The sequence below is a fragment of the Gallus gallus genome, chromosome 7 (assembly GCF_016699485.2).
Source record: "Gallus gallus isolate bGalGal1 chromosome 7, bGalGal1.mat.broiler.GRCg7b, whole genome shotgun sequence".
In the NCBI taxonomy this organism is placed as follows: domain Eukaryota; kingdom Metazoa; phylum Chordata; class Aves; order Galliformes; family Phasianidae; genus Gallus; species Gallus gallus.
In genome coordinates, this window is record NC_052538.1 from 29,382,955 (window position 1) to 29,400,922 (window position 17,968).

Here is a 17,968-nt window from a genome sequence, read left to right on the forward strand (position 1 = left end):
TGCTGACAGCTTTTCACAGCATCAGTCACAATTTAGAGAACTATTAATCAGCATGATGAAATATCCTTTTTCTAACGAGCAACAAAAAAAATTTACACAATAGAACTTACTTTCTTTTCCCTTGAAGGATACCACCTGGTAGCCACAAAGACCACAAATCAAGGTCTGTAAAATTCTTGCCCAATTTTAATCTGCACGGGAGAAAACACTCAGTGCAGTCACTGCTCAGGGCTTCTTGTTCTCAGCTGGCCCATGCCAGGACTGCTGTTCCTGTATTTGTTCTGCTGACAGCAGAGAAAAAAAGCACAGAAAAGATTTGCAGGAGTAGTAAAGAGTTCAGATTAACTGATGGCAGAGATGCTCCAGAAGTCAGAGAAGAGTCAGACAGCCAAGCACAGGGGCACAACATTGCTAAGAACAGGGGTGAGAACAGAGACCCATGGCTGGGGGCGTAGGGGGAGTTAACAGAAACAGCAGAGGGCACCTGTCACACACCTACTGAAAACAAGCTGCCTGGCCGCCTTCCCACTCATCCGTTACTCTGTGGCTGTGTTTTTCAGGTCCTTCTCCATCAAAACCACTGTGACATCAAGTGATTATGGAAGTTAATGATCAAAAAGATGACCTTTATTTGGGATCTGTCATTCAATGAGATCATGTTATTTTTTTTAAAAATAACTATGGCTTTCATTAAGAAAATCTTTTCTTCTTTTCCCCTCATCAAAGTGGTGCTAGTGGAGAGAACCAGGACACAGCCTCCTCAGTCCTGGCAGTTCCAGAGTTACAGAAAAAATTGCTTCTCTTTTCTGTCCTCCTTTCCCCTTACATTCAAGGCTTCTCACTAGTAAGACAAGTAAATAATATACTATTTCAGAATTGCCTTCCTAGTGATCTTTTTAATGACATTCTAGACAGGTAAGAATTAAAATGTTTCTGTGTTTCTGCTGGGAAAAAAGGCAAGATGCTGGAGGAGATAAACAGTATAACAAGTGTCTATGGAAAGCATAAACCATTCACCACTGAGATATTCTCTACTACTTTGTGCACCTGCAGCAGGGAAGCCAACCTGCAGCTTCCACTCCTTAAGCACTCAAATAAGGCACGTTTCCTGCAAAGAGAAGAACAAAGTGGAAGCAGTAAACTTGTGGTCATGTTTTGTTTCAGAAGCTTCAGGGGAAAGTGCTGAGGAGAAATCCTTTCGTCTCCCTCGCATTTTAAGTGGAGTGTTGGGATGCCCAGCATGTGCCCGTGTCAGCAGCACCACAGCACCGTCCCTGCTCAGCCTCCTGCTCACTGCACTCACCTGTCCCTGCAGGGCTGCAGGGCTGATGGTGCCATCGCTGCTATAGCACTGCAGCACTCCTGGCTGTGGAGGTGGAGCTCTCAGACGTCCAACACTGAAGTCATCCCCTTTTTAATGCCGTTAGTGATGCAGCAACGTGTATTTATATTTACATATAAATACAAAATGGTCAGATACCACATTTTTGAGCAGAATTTATAATCTGAAACCACTTACACTTCTGTGACCAGGCTTGGGTTTTTCTCATTTACATTCATAATTTAATTCCACTGGAATTCCATCTTTTTTAAGAAAGTCCAACGTATCTTAATTACCATAAAAAGATCCATACATATTTTACTTAAAAATATCTTCTGTAAGAGGAAATTTACCAAAAATAACACCAAATATATTATTATGCATACACTTGTTGCCTTTTTTTTTTTTTTTTTTGTTAAGTACAAACAAGAATCTGATCTCTTCTGGGTATTGCCTGATCTTATATGGCTATCGGTTCTATTTATTTTGTTTGCTTTTCCAAAGTAAAGGGAAAAACATAAGTGTAAGAACGCAGAGCAAACCGAATATCCATTCTTTGCAAAGATACAGGTATTGATGAGAGAACATGGAAGATAAATAAATAAATGGCAACAGGTACAAAGGACCACTATCCAAGCACTGTGCAGTCTTTTGTCGTAGCATATGCTGCAATGACCTCCTAAGTTATCAAAACAAACAAAATATGCTGCTGGCAGAAAAAGCTGTTAAGCCAAACACTGAAAAACTGGTACTATTTCCTAACAAGTATGTGCAGAACTGATACTTAATACCTTATGTTTCCCCCCACCCAAATATTCACACTTCTCCCTCTTCTTGTTCATAGGACTGATCGTTGCAACCTTGGCAATATGCTGGATGCCAAACCAGATTAGAAGGATCATGGCTGCTGCTAAACCAAAGCAGGACTGGACCGTCCCCTACTTCAGGGCGTACATCATTCTCCTTCCCATTGCTGACATTTTCTTCTACCTCAGCTCCGTGGTGAACCCCCTGCTGTACAATATCTCTTCTCAGCAGTTCCGCAGTGTGTTTCTGCAGGTCCTCCGCTGCCACCTGACGATAGAGCACGCCAACAAAGAGAAGTTTCTCAGAGCCAACCTGAGCTCTAGAGCCAGGAGCAGCCGGTCTTTACGCCCGCTGCTCTTCATTTCCTCCAGGCGCAGCTCTTCCACAAGGAGCAATAGCAAAGGTTTAAGTACTTTTCAGAACGAGGCCAACCCCAACTGCAGTCTGCAGAAGCCAGGTCTTGAATTGCAGGAGCCCAGCTTGGAAGAAGTGCCACTGGAGATGAGCTCAAAGCCTCGCCCAGATGCACAGAATGGCCTTTGTGAACGTGAAGTATGACTTCATAAGGCAATGGGCAGCAATGAACATCAAAACATGTGAACTAAAGTGGCTGAGGACTTGACTACATCTTAAAGTAATAACACAATGGATTTGTTTCCAGTTGTGCAAAAAGAGCAGCAGTTCTTTATCTTGCTGTTGAATTTCCAATGTGCACTTAAAAATCTCAATCTGCTAACTGAATTCACAGAATCACACAATCACAGAGAATTGTAGAGGTTGGAACGGACCTCTAGAGATCATTGAGTCCAACCCCCCTGCAAAGTCAGGCTCCCTGCAGCAGTCACACAACCATCCAGGTGGGTCTTGAATATCTCCAGAGGGAGACACCACAACCTCTCCAGGCAGCCTGTTCCATTGCTCCAGAGTAAAGTTCTTCCTTGCATTAGGATGGAACTTCCCACGTTCTGATTTCTGCATTAGCTGCCAGAAGCGTCAGCCTCTTTCTGCACAACCACTGAACTTCCCTCACTGTTGGTAGAGACTTAAAAACAAATAGAAAATAATTGCAGTGTCTTTGAAGAAAGGAGATAGAACAAACTGTGTCAGGACAAGAAACTTGCTCCAAGTTTAGCAATACAAAAACAAGAGAGAGAATTCAAGGAGCAGAGCGGTGGTTATCATGTGTGCCCTCAGCATCACACCAGAATTCCCCCTCTTCTTCGGCCGGGGTCCGTTGCAGAGCGGAGTGTTGCAGCAACTGATACACACAGAGTTCACTTTCCCTGGAGAGCAAAAAGATTGGTATCCAGCAGAAGCTATCAGACACGCTGCTGAAGATGCGCAGGATTTGCGATACATGATTCCTGTGGCACAGAACAAAGGTTACTCAGCTTGACACGAACATAGGTTTCCTTTATGATTCATACTTGAAAACTCTTGCAAAACAGTTTACGTTTCCAAAGCAATGCTGGTGATTAAAGCCACACACCTCGGCTATGACGTAACAAACAGCTCTGCACTGCAGGAGAACCACGGCCACCACGCTCACGATTTTTCTTTTATTTGACTCTGGGTGGAACCAACAAACCACTACAAATGTGATTCACATAAACTATATTAGAACATCTCTTTTATAAACAGAATTTCTCATCTTTTGGAATATGCTGTTTGAGTAGCTACAACTGGAATGCAGTAAATTCTAAAATTATTTCTATTGTTGAACATTTGAATGAAGGTGTTTGAATAATTACAGTTTTCTGTGTTGTTAATTTGTATTTTGGTGGGTTTTTTCCCTTGCTGCTGTTATCCAGAAAAGTTACCAACAGCAAAAGGAGGTTGACTATCAGTACTTTTCTAGGTGGCCTCAGTTCTTACTCTTTGAGATTTAATAGTTGAACAAAAGTTTCTGTTTCTGAGTTGAAAGTCTTATTTATAAATGCAATTTAATACACATAGAATGGAGGTCTGCTGGTATTGTCTTGTGTTTACAAAGACAAGACAGATTTTTAAGGATAATAAAAATCACGATTCCTTTAGAACAATGGATTCTCAAAATGATTTTTTTCCTCTTAAAGTGCACGGACCGAGATTCCTTCAGACAACAGCTCCCCCCCTCCCTGAAGTGTGGCTGTGCGGTTTCACCAACTTTTTAAATACAGTGATTTAGACTTTTATTTTAAAGGAACAGAACCCACAGGTACTGAATTTGTACCTCCTGCAGGGGGACTTCAGGGACTGTGGAAACAAGCAGGGCAGTATATTTCAGTAGATACTTCTGCAAAAGCAACCGCCACCAGTAGCAGGTAAATACCATTTATTTGGGTTATGCTTGAAAAGAAAGATTTCCTGTCTTCAGACAATTTTAATTAAAGCAGTTCTTTTATACTGTCACAACATTGCTGCATCCATACGTTACAGAGTCTTCCCTGTGTTGTGTTCTCCCTCCTGCCCCAAATTCAAACTCCAAAACGTGTTTTAGGGCTGTCAAGTTAAACTTAGGAAGAGATGCCCTCAAGACAATGTTAAATCTTTCTTGGTCTGCGGCGAGCTTCAATCAATCAGCACAGCAGGTAGAGTCTTTCCTCAAGAAGGAAGAGGACCTGCACACTGCTCTAACTGCAGCAGCAAAGGCACAGTGATCAAGAGGCACATCTTTATTGGTAGAATTTGCAAAAAGAAGAGTTCTGTCTCCACTGACAAACCACTGCCAAAGGGCCTCAGCTGTGCTGCCGAAAGGCTCAAGTTTCCCACAAAGATCTGGCACTTTGTCCAAAGCCTTCCAATAGCTGAGGCAGACGTGAACCTCCTCATAGCTGTGATCAACTTTCTCTCCCTTTCTTTCCTGAGAAAGGAACTCAGTGGTATTAAGCACAGTGATGGCTTTTCTACCTCTAATCCAGCACCTCATCTTCTGTTCCTTCCCTACAGCTAAAGACCCACCTGTTGCAGCCATCCCGCATCTTCCTCGTGAGCAGCGAGTCTTAGTTTTCCCCCTCAAAGATCACGCCTGCAAAAAGCTTTTGACATTGGCAGATTTCCTACTCCCATTGTTTTATGCATCACTCTCTTCCTGCCATTTCCTTTTCACAGGAAAGGCCCTTCTCACAATACTAAGTGATTTATTGAAGTCCCTGCGGTATCATATACTTTGCAATATTCAGCAGGCTAGGCAATGAGAATCGCTCAGTGAACAATTACATAATGCACTCTGATGCACAGTGTTACCAGACAGATCCAGGAGACCTCTCCTGCAAAAATCCAACTCTTGCAGTGTAACTCTGTGCATTTACAACGGCCCCATTCTCCAGGATAGATTCCACAGAATAATCCTGAGCTCTTTTTGAATTCAAAACCTAACATTCCTGCAAAGATCAGTGTTTTGTGGCTTCAGCATTGAGGTTTCACGCACAGATGGACTGTGTTCATGCCTAAATAGAGAAAATAATCTAACTAGTAATAAAATTGTATTGTAATGCTCATGTATTTTCTGTAAATATTTCTTCCAATTGGAAATTGCACTCCCTAGTGACTGTTTAGTCCCATTTCTAGCTCCAATAATCCAAATTGTAAAAAATTATTTCCATAAAGCCTGCACCATCAGTGTTTTGATAGCTACGTGGCTGAGACATGCCCTCCACATGCAAGTTTTTTTCTTTTAAGTACTGATGGATCCTTGTGAGCTCACAAATCAACTGTCATTATACACTAATTATGCTTCCTAGAATTTATGAGGCATTGGGCATGAACTAAACTTGATCAGAATGAAATGGCTGTGCTTTTCCTGTAGTTCTGCAGTACCTTTAAGGCAAGATATAATGAAAACAGGCATAGAAGATTAATGGGAGAAAAGACAGCATTATTACAATGACATCTTTAAAACACTTCAGCCACAGTTTCTCACACACACGCACTTTACTGTGAGTGTGAAAGGAATAGTAGTCTAAATAGTATGAAATAAGCAAAGGCAGAAAATACTCTTAAACCTTATTCCTACTATATTATGACTCCTGCTTAGTTGTAGAAAATCAATTGGCATAACTGGCTTCTGTGATTCTGTGCCAGAAACACCATCTCCTCACTCTAGCAGCAGGTTAACACACCCCAGCTACTGCAGGTTGCCCCCTGAGCTTGGCAGGATGTCAGCATCCCTTCTGTGTTATCTCCAGAAGATTAATTGCTTTTATATCTCAGGGATTTCCTTACTGATACTCCTCTCTTGCAGGGTTTTCTGGCAGTGCCGATCCAGTTCTGAAACTATTTCTGAGATCATCCAGAACCATTTGCCACCAGCAGCCTGAATGGCAGACAGTGCTTTGAAGTGGTTATCTGCTTCATGAGGCTCATACTACAGACATAACCACTAATTACTGGATATTCTTGCTTGAGCAATCAGCTTGATATTTCATTAATGCATCACCTAGAAATATAGTTGTCAAGCTTTTTAAAGAGCTTTTCTTCTACCTCAGTGTTCTGAATTGCTGAATAGGCAAGGAGACTTTACATTTTACACTGTGCTTTTGCTGGGACAGTGTCATTGCAGGCTGTCTACTCTCAGCTACCACATTTGTGCTTAGTCTCTTCATAGCTGAGTACTGACTAACTCAGCCTTTCTCATCAATTTAGCAAGGCCCTGGCAACAGTGTGGACTATGTATTTGTGTGGGTACTATAAAGATGTTTTACTATGAAATATCTATTACTGACAGATTAATTTTCCTTCATTTCGACCTCAATGTTTGTGAAGTCGGCTCAAGATGTATTTTAAATATGAAGTAGCTAGGGAATTAGACTAGCTTAGAGTATCTGTGCAACAATGCAGTCATATTTCACTTCCTTCTCTTCTTGCACATGCACCTACTAAGTGCATTAAAATGAACAAAAAAATGCAACATTGACGTTAAACCAAGCACTGATGTTTTACTCCTAAGTTACACAACTTGGGTCATCCTTTCTCTCCTGTCTGTCTTGTGTGACCATACATTTTGAGAGCATCAAAGTCTAAACCATCTTCCTGCAAGATTTCTGCCCTATTTTATACACTTAAGTGATGAAAGTAGAAGTCTGAAGGCCTTTTCATAGCTTCTTTCTAGTACTGATTTTCCTATCTACATCCACACTACACAGACACAAACCCAAGAACTGTAGTCTAACACTCAAAGCCACTGTTTAACTACTGTTTAACTCTGTGCATCTACACCCTGGCACTCAGTTTTAGTCATATGCAGATGATGGCACCAAACAATTGAGACTACAATTTACTCAAATCTAAAAAGTCAAAGTTCTTCTGACTACCCTGTCTGCAAAGCCCAGTACGTGTTCTCTAAACACTGAGTAACAGCTAAACACATCTCTGGAACAACCAAAAGAGCTGACATCATGCCTAATTCTTAGACCATATGTAAAAGGCACCTGAATATCCAAACATTTTTTCTTAGTGCTTTAAAAAGTGATTTATTATGCACCTCAAACTCTTCTTTTATAGCAGGTACAGAGAAAAAGGAGCAAGCCTCTGCAGTCAAAGAGCCCACCATAGTCCTGCAAACAGCTTTGTTTTGCACCCATCCTCTGCAGACTGTCCTTCAGTCAAACACATACAATCCTTGAAGCCAAAATAGGCAGCCAGGATACAACTCAAAGATTCGTGACCTCATTTCCAAAAAAGACAGTCACCTTCCCACTCAGTGACCCAACGAGTTTAAAACTATTTCCTGAAAAGGTACATTTCAGCAGGAAGCTGCAGCACTTAGCCCAGCACTGTCTATGGCCACAACACTCTTAGCTGCAAGTTTAACTTGCATCAAAATAGGTGATGATGTTTAGCCCAACACTAACATTTTCGAGCCAAATGTTCTGTATAACGGATGAGACTAGCAACTCCCACCAGGAATAAGCAGAAGTAAAACAAAAACAACTACGAACGCAAACAAAAAAAAAAAGCCCCCAAACATTTGCTACACTGTTTATACATATCCAGCTTTGTAGGCATAAAGCCATATTCGTCTTCTGCAATGCCTTCCACACATTTTCTGTGTATAGTCCCAGCTTGCCTGCTGCATCAGACAGAAAATTCTGGAGGATGAAACTTCAGGTCCTATGAAGGTCCAAGAAGGTATCCTTGAGCAGTCACAAAGTCCCCCTGTCAGGCTTGGAGTAGGAGTTGTGGATATACGCAGAGGCACAGCCTCAAGCATGTATGGAAGGTCTACATTTCAAATAACTTAAAAAGTTTGCAGGTGGATCAGCAATTTTTGAGGTGTGTCACTATAATGCCATTATAACTTGGGCAGTATTTCTCCCCACAAATCTTTTAGGTATTGCGCTTATCTTTGCCTGCTTCCTCCAAAAAGAAGCAAAGAAAAGGTAGAAAGATGGCCAACAGAAGACAAAATGTATTACAGCACACACAGCCCATGTGACACGTATGCCAGCTGTCCTAGCATTAAGCACGCTTTTACGATTTGTATGTTGTTTGCTCTGGGGTTTGTCTTTAGGAACAACATGCAAAAACAAGCAGAAGGACCATGCACATGAACTGATACTTTCCCTTCATTACGGTATCCCAAATATCTTCAATTACCTTACTTCAAAACTACCAATTTTCAGGTCCTGGTAAACCTTCAAGTCTTCCTTCCTGTTTTGCTTAAATTTGATGCCTTGTCTGCCTATCCACACTGCAGTGATTTTTGATTATATGCGTCATCCTTCCTTTCTCATCCTAAACTGTCATTTGCTTGCCCTCCAGCCGAGGGAAGTTCAGCATCCAGTAGGAATTACGAAAGCTCTGTGATGAATGCTGAAAGCTCTACAGCAACATGCAAACATTTAATATCCCTTTCTGAGGTACATAAAATATACAGTGTGACTATTTCTGGACTTTGCTGTATCAGTAAACTTGAAAATTGGTTTTAAAACACATATAAATGGGTTTCTAAGTTCTAGTTCTTAGTTTTCATATTTGGTTTTATGTCCACCTTTTTACGCCTCCAGCAGTTCTGCAGTTATAATGGTCTACTCCTTTGCTGGTACTTTCCCATGTACTTCATATAGAGACAGATGCAACGGGTCTTACTGTCATTTGTCTTGTAGAGATAAGCAATTATCAATTTTTAGTGAGACCCTAAATATCTTCAGAAGTGACTTGTTGCTGAAAAGAAATCATTGTGACATTGTGCTTCCACAAACAGTCATAGTTTCAGTTGGATTGTGTTTATATTGGTTTAAAACCAATCCGTGTTGGGAGAGTTAGTTCATTTCAGTTACGACTGTAAATGCAGTGTTAGGAAGAAAATGAGTTTAAGCCAGCGCGCACTGCGACCATATCCAACCACGTCCTCTATGTTTCACTGTACAGTAACTCCTCCTATCCTATATTCCCAGCTTTCTCTGGAATTCACGAGTGGTTTAAATAATTTGCACCTTGTTAGAAATTCTCATGAAATCTACTAATTGCCTTATAAACAACTAATTAAATACTATGAGCAACCATAAACAGTGGTTTCTAGATTAAGAAACTTGAGCACTGAAATTAAGCAACCTGAACTCTTTCACAAAGCTAGGTGACACGCTTCCTGATGTTTAATCCTTTGTTTTAGGACCACAGCTATTTCCTCCTACCTCCTCCCTTTGATGCATTCAGCAGGCAAGATAAAAGCATATCCATGCAATTAGACTCTTAGGGAGTATATCATTCTGAAAGTCTGAAAGAAAACAAAACCACACCGAACCTACCTGGCCATATTAGCCTATTTTCGTTATAATATTCCATGAAAGCTTACTCAGTATGCTCACAAATACTCCTGTATTTCAGAGTTTTGAACTTTTTCATGGAAATTGACAGGAGGCTTCTGACAGTAAAAAAACTGTCCTCTTCCTTCTCTTTCTGACCCTCAAGTGCTGTGTCATCGTGCTGAATTAACTCATGTTAGAAGAAAACTGGACAACTGTTGACTGACAGAGGACAAGGATTTGCATTATTATGATACCTCCCTGTAAGTCATTTCCAATCCTGGTATGGGAAATGTGAATCAGAATTGCATCATTAATAATGTGAATAACAGTACAAAGCAGCATCACAAAGCAGAAGCAAAGCATTAAGCTACTTAGAGTTGCACAGACTGAGGGAGTTACGTACAGCTGCTAATGCTGGTATCACCATCTTTATTTTTTGGTTTTTTTTAAAGCAACAGGAGGCAACAAACCAAGAGTCAAAGCTCAGCTTTCGCGTGCTTACCCAATTTCTTTGTTTTCTACTGTCCTAATTAACGTCTCTGCTCACTAATGGTGTCTTAGAGTCAAGCATTAGCACATGGAATCTTTCAATCCTTCAAGACTTCCAAGACTGCAAGGAGATTCAGTCCTCCATCATCTATCCTTTTTCCTACCAGGAAAGTAAGTGCTTCGGATAGCACGATCAAAAAATACTTTTAGCAAAAGGGGTGAACCTGGACTTAACTTACAGGATCCCATGTTAGTATTTTTCTTTGTAACTCTTATCTGATTAAATGAACTGGGAATCCTCCGTCCTTATGTTTCTATAAATGTTGAAGTGATATTCCTCTGCACTAAGACTCAAAAAAACGTTACCTGCAAATAGTCTGGAAGCATCCTGCTGAGTACCGATTTCACTGGAATGTCTCACGTTTATGACGGCGTGCCAGTGCTGCTGAAATCCATTCAGCTTTTCTATCTTTAGTTACATTATACTCACAGTTTTATAATCTGCTCATCTTCAGAACAAGATTCACCTGTTTGTTTACATCTTTTTGCCCACACTCAAAGCATCATTGCTCATCTGCCACTCTGGCAAAATAGGTTAAGGCAAGTCTTCAAACGTGTCCAGTCTACAAGTGAAAGGTGGAGATGAAAACCGTTTGGGTCTAATTAAAATATATCTGCTCGCATTTTAATGGAGTCGCTGGAAGCTAAGACAAATGACAGGGGCACAGCAGAGCAAAGGTTTTGGAAATGAAGACTCATTTGTGTGTGACATGCAAGAGAAACATCTTAAAGGCGGTTTAAGAGGTACCAGGCTCTGTGCATTGTATCCTCCCAAAATTCATTTGTATACCTTTCATACAAGCCTGAGAGAAAGAAAAACATAAAAAGCTATTGTCCATGTCCTGAGAAAAATGAAATTCACTGGACCAGATACCACAACTTCCTTACAATAGTACAGCCCTTCATTATTCTGCACTTGGATATTTGTGATGACTTCTGAGTCATAAACTGCTTGAACTGTTAACTCTGTTACTGTTGCGTGTTTAAAGGCAGTCAGAACAGCAATCTATTAAACGCTGGCCATAATTTCTCCTCAGCTGACACCCTTAGTTCATCAAATGTCTGGAAGTTTTCCCAAGCAACTCAAAGATTAGAAGCAATTTACCGAGGAAAGCTTCAGCTTCTGGACAACATTTCTGAATGGCTATAAGCTCCAAGTTCTCAGCATACAGTACAAATTAACAACACGCACTGCATGTCTTTTACTCATGCCAGCATCAGAAATGAATTGTGTGTTTCCAGTATTGGTTATTATTGTCTCCATTGAAATTTTTGAATTCATTTAAATTTCCTTGAAAAACCAGCAGATTGAAGCATGATGTTATACATGGCAAGTGTCACATGGTAAGCTTTTTTTTCATTTCCAAAAAAGGTTTTTAAAATCAAAGTAAAGTGTAATATCACAAGTTCTTCTGAGTTGTTTTGATATGTTCTAACCAAAAGAGATGGTGTGAAGAAAAAACAGTGGATGTCCTTTACTGGTTCTGCCCAGACTCTGGGGATACAGTTATTACCTGTAAAACTTTAATGGCTACAGCTATTCTGAAGACATTAAACTTTGTTTGCTATTTAAATCATTTAGTCAATACGTGCATACCAGAGTGTAATTTACTCTTGATACAAAAATGCAGTTAGTACGTCCTAATGGATGCTATACGTGGAAAGAGAGAAGAGTATGTGCTTCTGTAATCCTGAACAGCCATACACACAGCAACTTAAGCACTGCAGCAACGCAGTGAGATTAACAAATCAATCACAGGTAAAGTGCTTAACATAGGCCATGTAAGGGCACAACTTAAGACACTAGTTCCCTCTGCCCAATAAATCAGATGACTGGGTAATCAAAACTGAGCTAGAAATACATACAATTCAACAGTGAAATAATCATCTTGTTCCTGTTACTCCCATGCACTACTCTTAAGCATACAGTTACAGTAATTGCTTTAATTACATTACTGGATTACATACAATGTAAATACACGAGAAAGGCCATTGCAAGCCAGGAAGAAGTTGCTTATTGCAGATCAATAGAAATAATGAGTTTGTTTCCCAAATCAACTGCAAAGAACTCAAACAATTTTTGTTTCATATATACAGGTGCCTTAAAATATCAAATCTTATTACTGGAAAAAAAACCACCATATCCCTCTCAAAAAAAAAAAAAAACCAAAAACAACCACCCAACAAAACAGTAAAAACCTATTTTGTAAAAGTATGTTTACAAGTACATTAAGCACAAGGTATATTGCTCCGAATATCTACATAGGCAGGTTTGCTTACAGTAAGCTCTGCGAGATTTGCATTTGCTGCCTTTCTGGGTTGATGGTCTCATCCTTCATGCTCAATTCCTTTCTAAGCTATTCATATTGCAAGTTTCATTTTTCCCTAAATAGGTTTTAGATCAGCTTTAATGCTCAGTAGGCTGAGCTCCTGCCCTCAGTAAACTTCATTATCAGTATGTTTTCTATGACATCTGTATAAAAGCACATGTACATTATAGACTCACACACATCATCAATACGTGCCATCCGATCCCGGTACACCACGAGATTTCTTTGTTCCTACATATATTCCAAAACACAGCAAGATGGAAATGTCTGAGTTAAAACCTCAGAGAGGGAAAGGAGAGAGGCAAGCAGGATGGAGCCTGCCATGGGGAATTCCACAAGCTACCTGCAAGGGGAATCATTACACAAAAGAACTTCGTGAGACACTTCATTTATGCTGATTCCCAACACCTGCATATCCAGCTGAAGAACACACTACAAACGTGGCCCTTACGTTAATTTCTGTGGGACAAAAATTACTTAATGTGGTTTTCAGTGCCATATCCCATGCTCACCATTCTCCCCTCTTCAAGGGAAGAACACTCATACTATCTATAAGTATATTTAAGATATTGATTTAACATGTTAAATCGTAAGGTTCTGCTTCTCAGGCAGAACGCTGTCCTGTATCTCCCACTGGAGCAGAACGGTAACACAACTGCATCAAACTTACCCCAGCAAAAATTTTAAGTACAGCTTTGCTTAAAGTGAGATAAATATTTTGTCATTTTCATGACAAAGTCTCCAATTCTGTATACTGATAGATCCCCAAAGTGCAACAGAAATATAAATTGCCATAGCAATCTTTGCAGGAAAGACAGAATTACACTAGCTCACACTACCACTTAGATGCATGCTTAATTACTGCTCGATTCTCAAATCATTTTCACTTGTGCAATGAAGCACATTCTTACCTAATAATAAAACAGCTGGGATGCCACAGCCGCCCAGTTAATTCAAAACACCAGTGACTAATACCTGCATTGCTAGCTACTCCCATCAGGGGCTGTCACAACAACAGATGCTTTTTAAGCTCTGGGTTAGAGACCGTCTACGCTGCTGTTACATGTCTCTCACCTGAAGCTGAAGTTCACTCTGTGAGAACACTTCTCCAGAAACTGTGAAAACGTGCTGAGAGAACATAGTAGCATTGCAAGCACTGACACTACAGGGACAGAGGAGGAGTGGTTCACTTCACTACTATCAGGCAAAAGGAGCTATTTACAGTGTAGACAGGAAAAGCTTGCACAGAGTCAGTTTGCTTGCAGGAATTGTAATACAGAAATGAAGCTGAACCAAAGTAGTGTCACTGTGTAACCAAGACATGTAAGAAAGAAGTCAGTGGCTGCAAGCTAGGGACCAGGCTGTACCCACACCAACACACCTAAGCCATTGACCCTTCGCTGCCAGAGTGATGCACGTTGCAAAGGATGGGTGATCGGCCATCAAGTTACTGATTCAGACCCCGAACTACATCTCCATGTACTGCATTTAAGTACAGTTTAAAAGAACTTTTAACATTTTGCTTACTGTCACAGCTACATTTTATTAAGGACAAAAATGGGTTAGTCCATAAAAATTAAATTATACTCCTCTGACTGTATCTAGTCAAGAAGAAAAACTTTAATTATGAGATTGCATTGTCAAATAAATGCAAATTCACATATTTCATACTCCGGCTTAGAAATTCACACACAAGTCTATTATAAATTAAAATCATATTTGAAACACTTTGGCTTTTTTGATTGTCACTTATCACTGAACGCTGAAGTTACGAGATGCACTGGTAGAAGTAGAATGAATTATTAAATAAAACTTGTGAGAATAAGGCATTTATACTACTCCCATTTAAATATCAATTAGGAAAAAACAATAAAGGATGATGAACTGAATCATCTCTGTTTTACAGCCAGTTCTCTCTAGAGCTGACAGAGAATAACAGAGAAACCAGTGTAAGTTTTACTCAATTTGAAATAATTGGGTTAAAAATTGTAATTTATTCACTAGCTGAAATTTACAATCTCTTAGCTTAAAGTGAGTAAGAACTGCACTTATGGAAGTAAATTAAATAAAGCCAAACAGGGGTACCTGCTACACACTGCATGCTAGCTCTATCCTAAAAGGAAATTCCAAATATCAGCTCAGACATAGTATAAAATTGCACAGAAAAGAAACAAGTTGCAAATCAATTTCTTCATAGGAATAAGGACAAGCTATGCATCCTTGCACACCTGAAATCTACCCCCCCAGTTCTAAGCAGCATTTCAGCGTGTCACAGTCACCGTGGCCAGGCTGCAGCCCTGCCTGCCAGTCTGAGAGAAGGCACATGGCTGACCACCCACAGTACACCCACAGGTGTGTGCGCACACTTATCAAGAATTGCACTTGAACATGTGAGTGGTGTACTTGACTTAAGGAACTCTTCCAGCACTCCCAGGGAGAGATTACAGACACGTTTCTAGCAGGCTGATGCATTCTGAGATGGTACTGAATTGAAACACAAAGGACCCGAGGGCGATATTTAAAAATATAAACACACACACAGATGTTAAGAATGAACTGAGAACAAGTGACTTGTTAAGGAGAGGTATTTTTACACATGCCTATGTACCACACTGATAACACATCACAATGCCACAGCATCAATTCAAACCTATTAAAATTACCATCAAATCTTTGCTGTGCAGGTAGCAAAGCTTTTAAATACTCATTTAGAAACACTCAGACTTTCAAAGTACCTTGCAAGCCATAAACTATCTCATATCAGTGCTATCTTTTACAAGTAAACTTGAAATAAAATACTGCAATAACATGCAGCTTAAGGAGACTAATCTCTCTTTAAACATGTATCTTTTCCTCTCTGCTGGAGAGCTGTATACTGCACAGAAACCACTGTGGATGGCGTTACCTGGGACAAAACAAAGTGCCAGCAGTGCAGCTACTGATGGCAGTTAATAACAATTGTCGTTATTTTTGTATTATTCTTAATGCGGTGGTCTGTAACTACCAGCACAAGCAGCAACAGAGAATGGATAAGCATCTTGAAAGCACTAATGAATGGTTTCCAAATGCAAAAGGAGCGCACATTACAGTTCAAGACAGAGACTGCACTCATTAGCAAGGAAGAGAGGGGCTCTGCTGTCCCTCTGAAGGACAGACCCAGCCTCATTTATTCCAACAGCCCAACAGTCCTTTACATCGGTAACCTCCATGTTCTGCAGCTGCAGCCTCAGCTGGGGGCTGTTCTGCTGGAGAGCAGGTACCCCTTAAGTCAAGGTTCTCAAGTCCAAAACTGCCATTTGGTGCATTGGTCACATCTACACCGAGGTAGCAGTGGGTACCTTGCACTTCTTAATACCTAAAAACGGCTATTTACAACAAGAGTGGGATGCTACAGGAACTCCAACTCGTGCAGACATTTCCCCATCCCCCCATAAGTCCCTAATCAAGCTGCAGTCTTCTACTCCTGTGCAGGTCTACCGAGTAACACAGTGTTCTGAAAACCAAGAGGGATCTCAGATACCTTCCACAAAAAAGAACTGAAAAAAAACAAGCAAATGAGGGCATATCTCAAGAGACAGTAGGGTTACAAAGCAGAACTGCAGCTGGTTTCCTTGTGAACAAATTCATCTCCAAATATGCTAGCTCAGTATTAATTACAGTAAGGGCAAAAATCTCCTCAGACTTAGAAAAGGAGTATGGCAAATATTGTGCAAATGTTTGTGCCCACCCATTCTGCCCCAAACTCCAAAAAAGCATTCACAACATACTTCTCCCCCCTTAGTCTGATGTTTTCTTCTATGGATGAAAGCAAAGACAACTAAAAACTCAGGGCAAACCTTTGGAGGATATGAATTGCTAAAGTAAATAAAAGAAAGGAGGAAATTACTAATTTAATGCTCTCTTCTATCTCTTGGGGGAAAAAAACCCCATGTAATTAACTGTAATGAGATTAAACTAACTTGTTGTTATTAATTTCTCAATGCGAGGAAACTAGATCTGACACCCCAAAGACTGTGTATTAACAGCATTACCAACATTCGGCTTCCATCCTTCAGTTTTTACACCAGTTTTAAAGGGAAACAATTAACTACTGAGTCGCAAAGTCATTCAGAAGTGTGAAAATTTAAACACGGTGGGACTATTCAAACTCATTTGGAGCTGCAGACTACGAATGGGTGGAGCGAGAAGCAACAAATGCTCCCCAACACAAACAGGTGCTGAATTATTAAATCCTTACCAAAACTTTTCTCCATTACTTCTTTCTGACACATATCTTGAACGTTCACCGTACAGTTCACAATGAACTCCGGAGAGGAGCAGTCATTGTTTAGCTGGAACTCCTCGCATTGGTAGCACTGTATTTGCAAACCAAAACCTGAAACAGATAAGAGTTTCACTCAGAACGATAATAAGAATAATTAAAAAAAAACAACCACCAGGTGCGGAAGACGCGCTCACCTTTCCCTGTTCGCTTGTTACTGAGCCCAGGGACGCGCAGCTCAGCACCAGTTGGGCACAAACACCTCGCACCGCCCGCCGGCCCCAAGCAGCGCGTCGAGCGCTCAGCCCCCGGTCCCGGCGCGGGGCGGGCGGCGACCAGCAGGCGGCACACCCCGAGCGGAGCGGAGCGGAGCGCTGCCCCGCGCCCGGCTCCGGCTCCAGCCCCGGCGGTGCCCTCAGCGCAGCGCGCCGCAGCCATCCGCGCTGCGGGGCGAGAAGCCCGGCCGAGAGGTGCTTTCCGGCTCTTAGCCGTGCCGCCGGGTTTACTTATCTACTAATTAATTACAAATGATTTAATTACTATTTTGCCACGCGCAATTACAGCTGCGGTACATCCTTCCCAACGAGGCGCTCCGCCCGGAGCCGCCGCTCCCAGCCACCCCTCGGACCCTCGCCCCGCCATCCCAGCTGCACGCCGGGGATCGCGCCTCGCCCCGCGGCGGGACGGCGGCAGGACGGGGGGCTCCGCGCGGGGGTCTCGCCTTCGGAGTGTGGGCGCGGAGCCCCTTACCTGGAGCCAGGCACAGTCCGCAGAAAGTAGCGGCGAGGAGGAAGAGCCGCATCCTCCCGCAGCCGCGGCCGCCGGGCTGGCGGTGGGGCACAGGGGGGCATCAGCGGGAGGGACGCGCCGCGCTCGGAGCCGCTTCCCCGCCGCCGTGAGCGGGCAGCGGCGTCCGCCCGGCCCCGCCGGAGTTGAGCGCTGAGACTGGAATAAACTCGAGGGCCGGGGGGCG

At 41.7% G+C, this 17,968-nt stretch overlaps 2 protein-coding genes across 6 annotated transcripts in view; one reads left to right on the forward strand and one right to left on the reverse strand.

Annotated features, from left to right (window-relative positions):
* GPR39 (G protein-coupled receptor 39) overlaps positions 1 to 4,170 on the forward strand; it is a 66,433-nt gene extending 62,263 nt beyond the window's left edge. For all 4 annotated transcript variants that reach the window (XM_040703493.2, XM_046943633.1, XM_046943634.1 and 1 more), the window contains 1 exon segment: positions 2,166 to 4,170. In XM_040703493.2, the coding sequence (XP_040559427.1) occupies positions 2,166 to 2,686 (521 nt within the window). In that variant the 3' untranslated portion in view covers positions 2,687 to 4,170.
* On the reverse strand, positions 541 to 17,920 carry LYPD1 (LY6/PLAUR domain containing 1). Of its 2 annotated transcripts, none has more exons than XM_003641592.6 (3): positions 17,746 to 17,920; positions 16,972 to 17,109; positions 541 to 3,492 (listed from the first exon to the last, which is right to left on the reverse strand). In XM_003641592.6, exons 1-3 carry the CDS (start codon positions 17,795 to 17,797, stop codon positions 3,257 to 3,259), a joined length of 426 nt encoding a protein of 141 aa, XP_003641640.1. In that variant the 5' UTR covers positions 17,798 to 17,920; the 3' UTR covers positions 541 to 3,256. The 2 variants fall into 2 exon arrangements, with proteins under 2 accessions (XP_003641640.1, XP_046800110.1); XM_046944154.1 differs by lacking the exon at positions 17,746 to 17,920 and adding an exon at positions 17,193 to 17,448.
* Positions 17,921 to 17,968: the final 48 nt, after the last annotated feature.

Bases quoted from the DNA above. Each gene is read 5' to 3' on its own strand.
- LYPD1 (XM_046944154.1), bottom strand. From the start codon at position 17,433: ATGGCTGCGGCGCGCTGCGCTGAGGGCACCGCCGGGGCTGGAGCCGGA. The intron at 17,110-17,192 runs GTGAGCGCGTCT...TATCTGTTTCAG, and splicing joins TAACAAGCGAACAGGGAAAG to GTTTTGGTTTGCAAATACAG. The intron at 3,493-16,971 runs GTAAGGATTTAA...TCTGTGCCACAG, and splicing joins AGTAATGGAGAAAAGTTTTG to GAATCATGTATCGCAAATCC.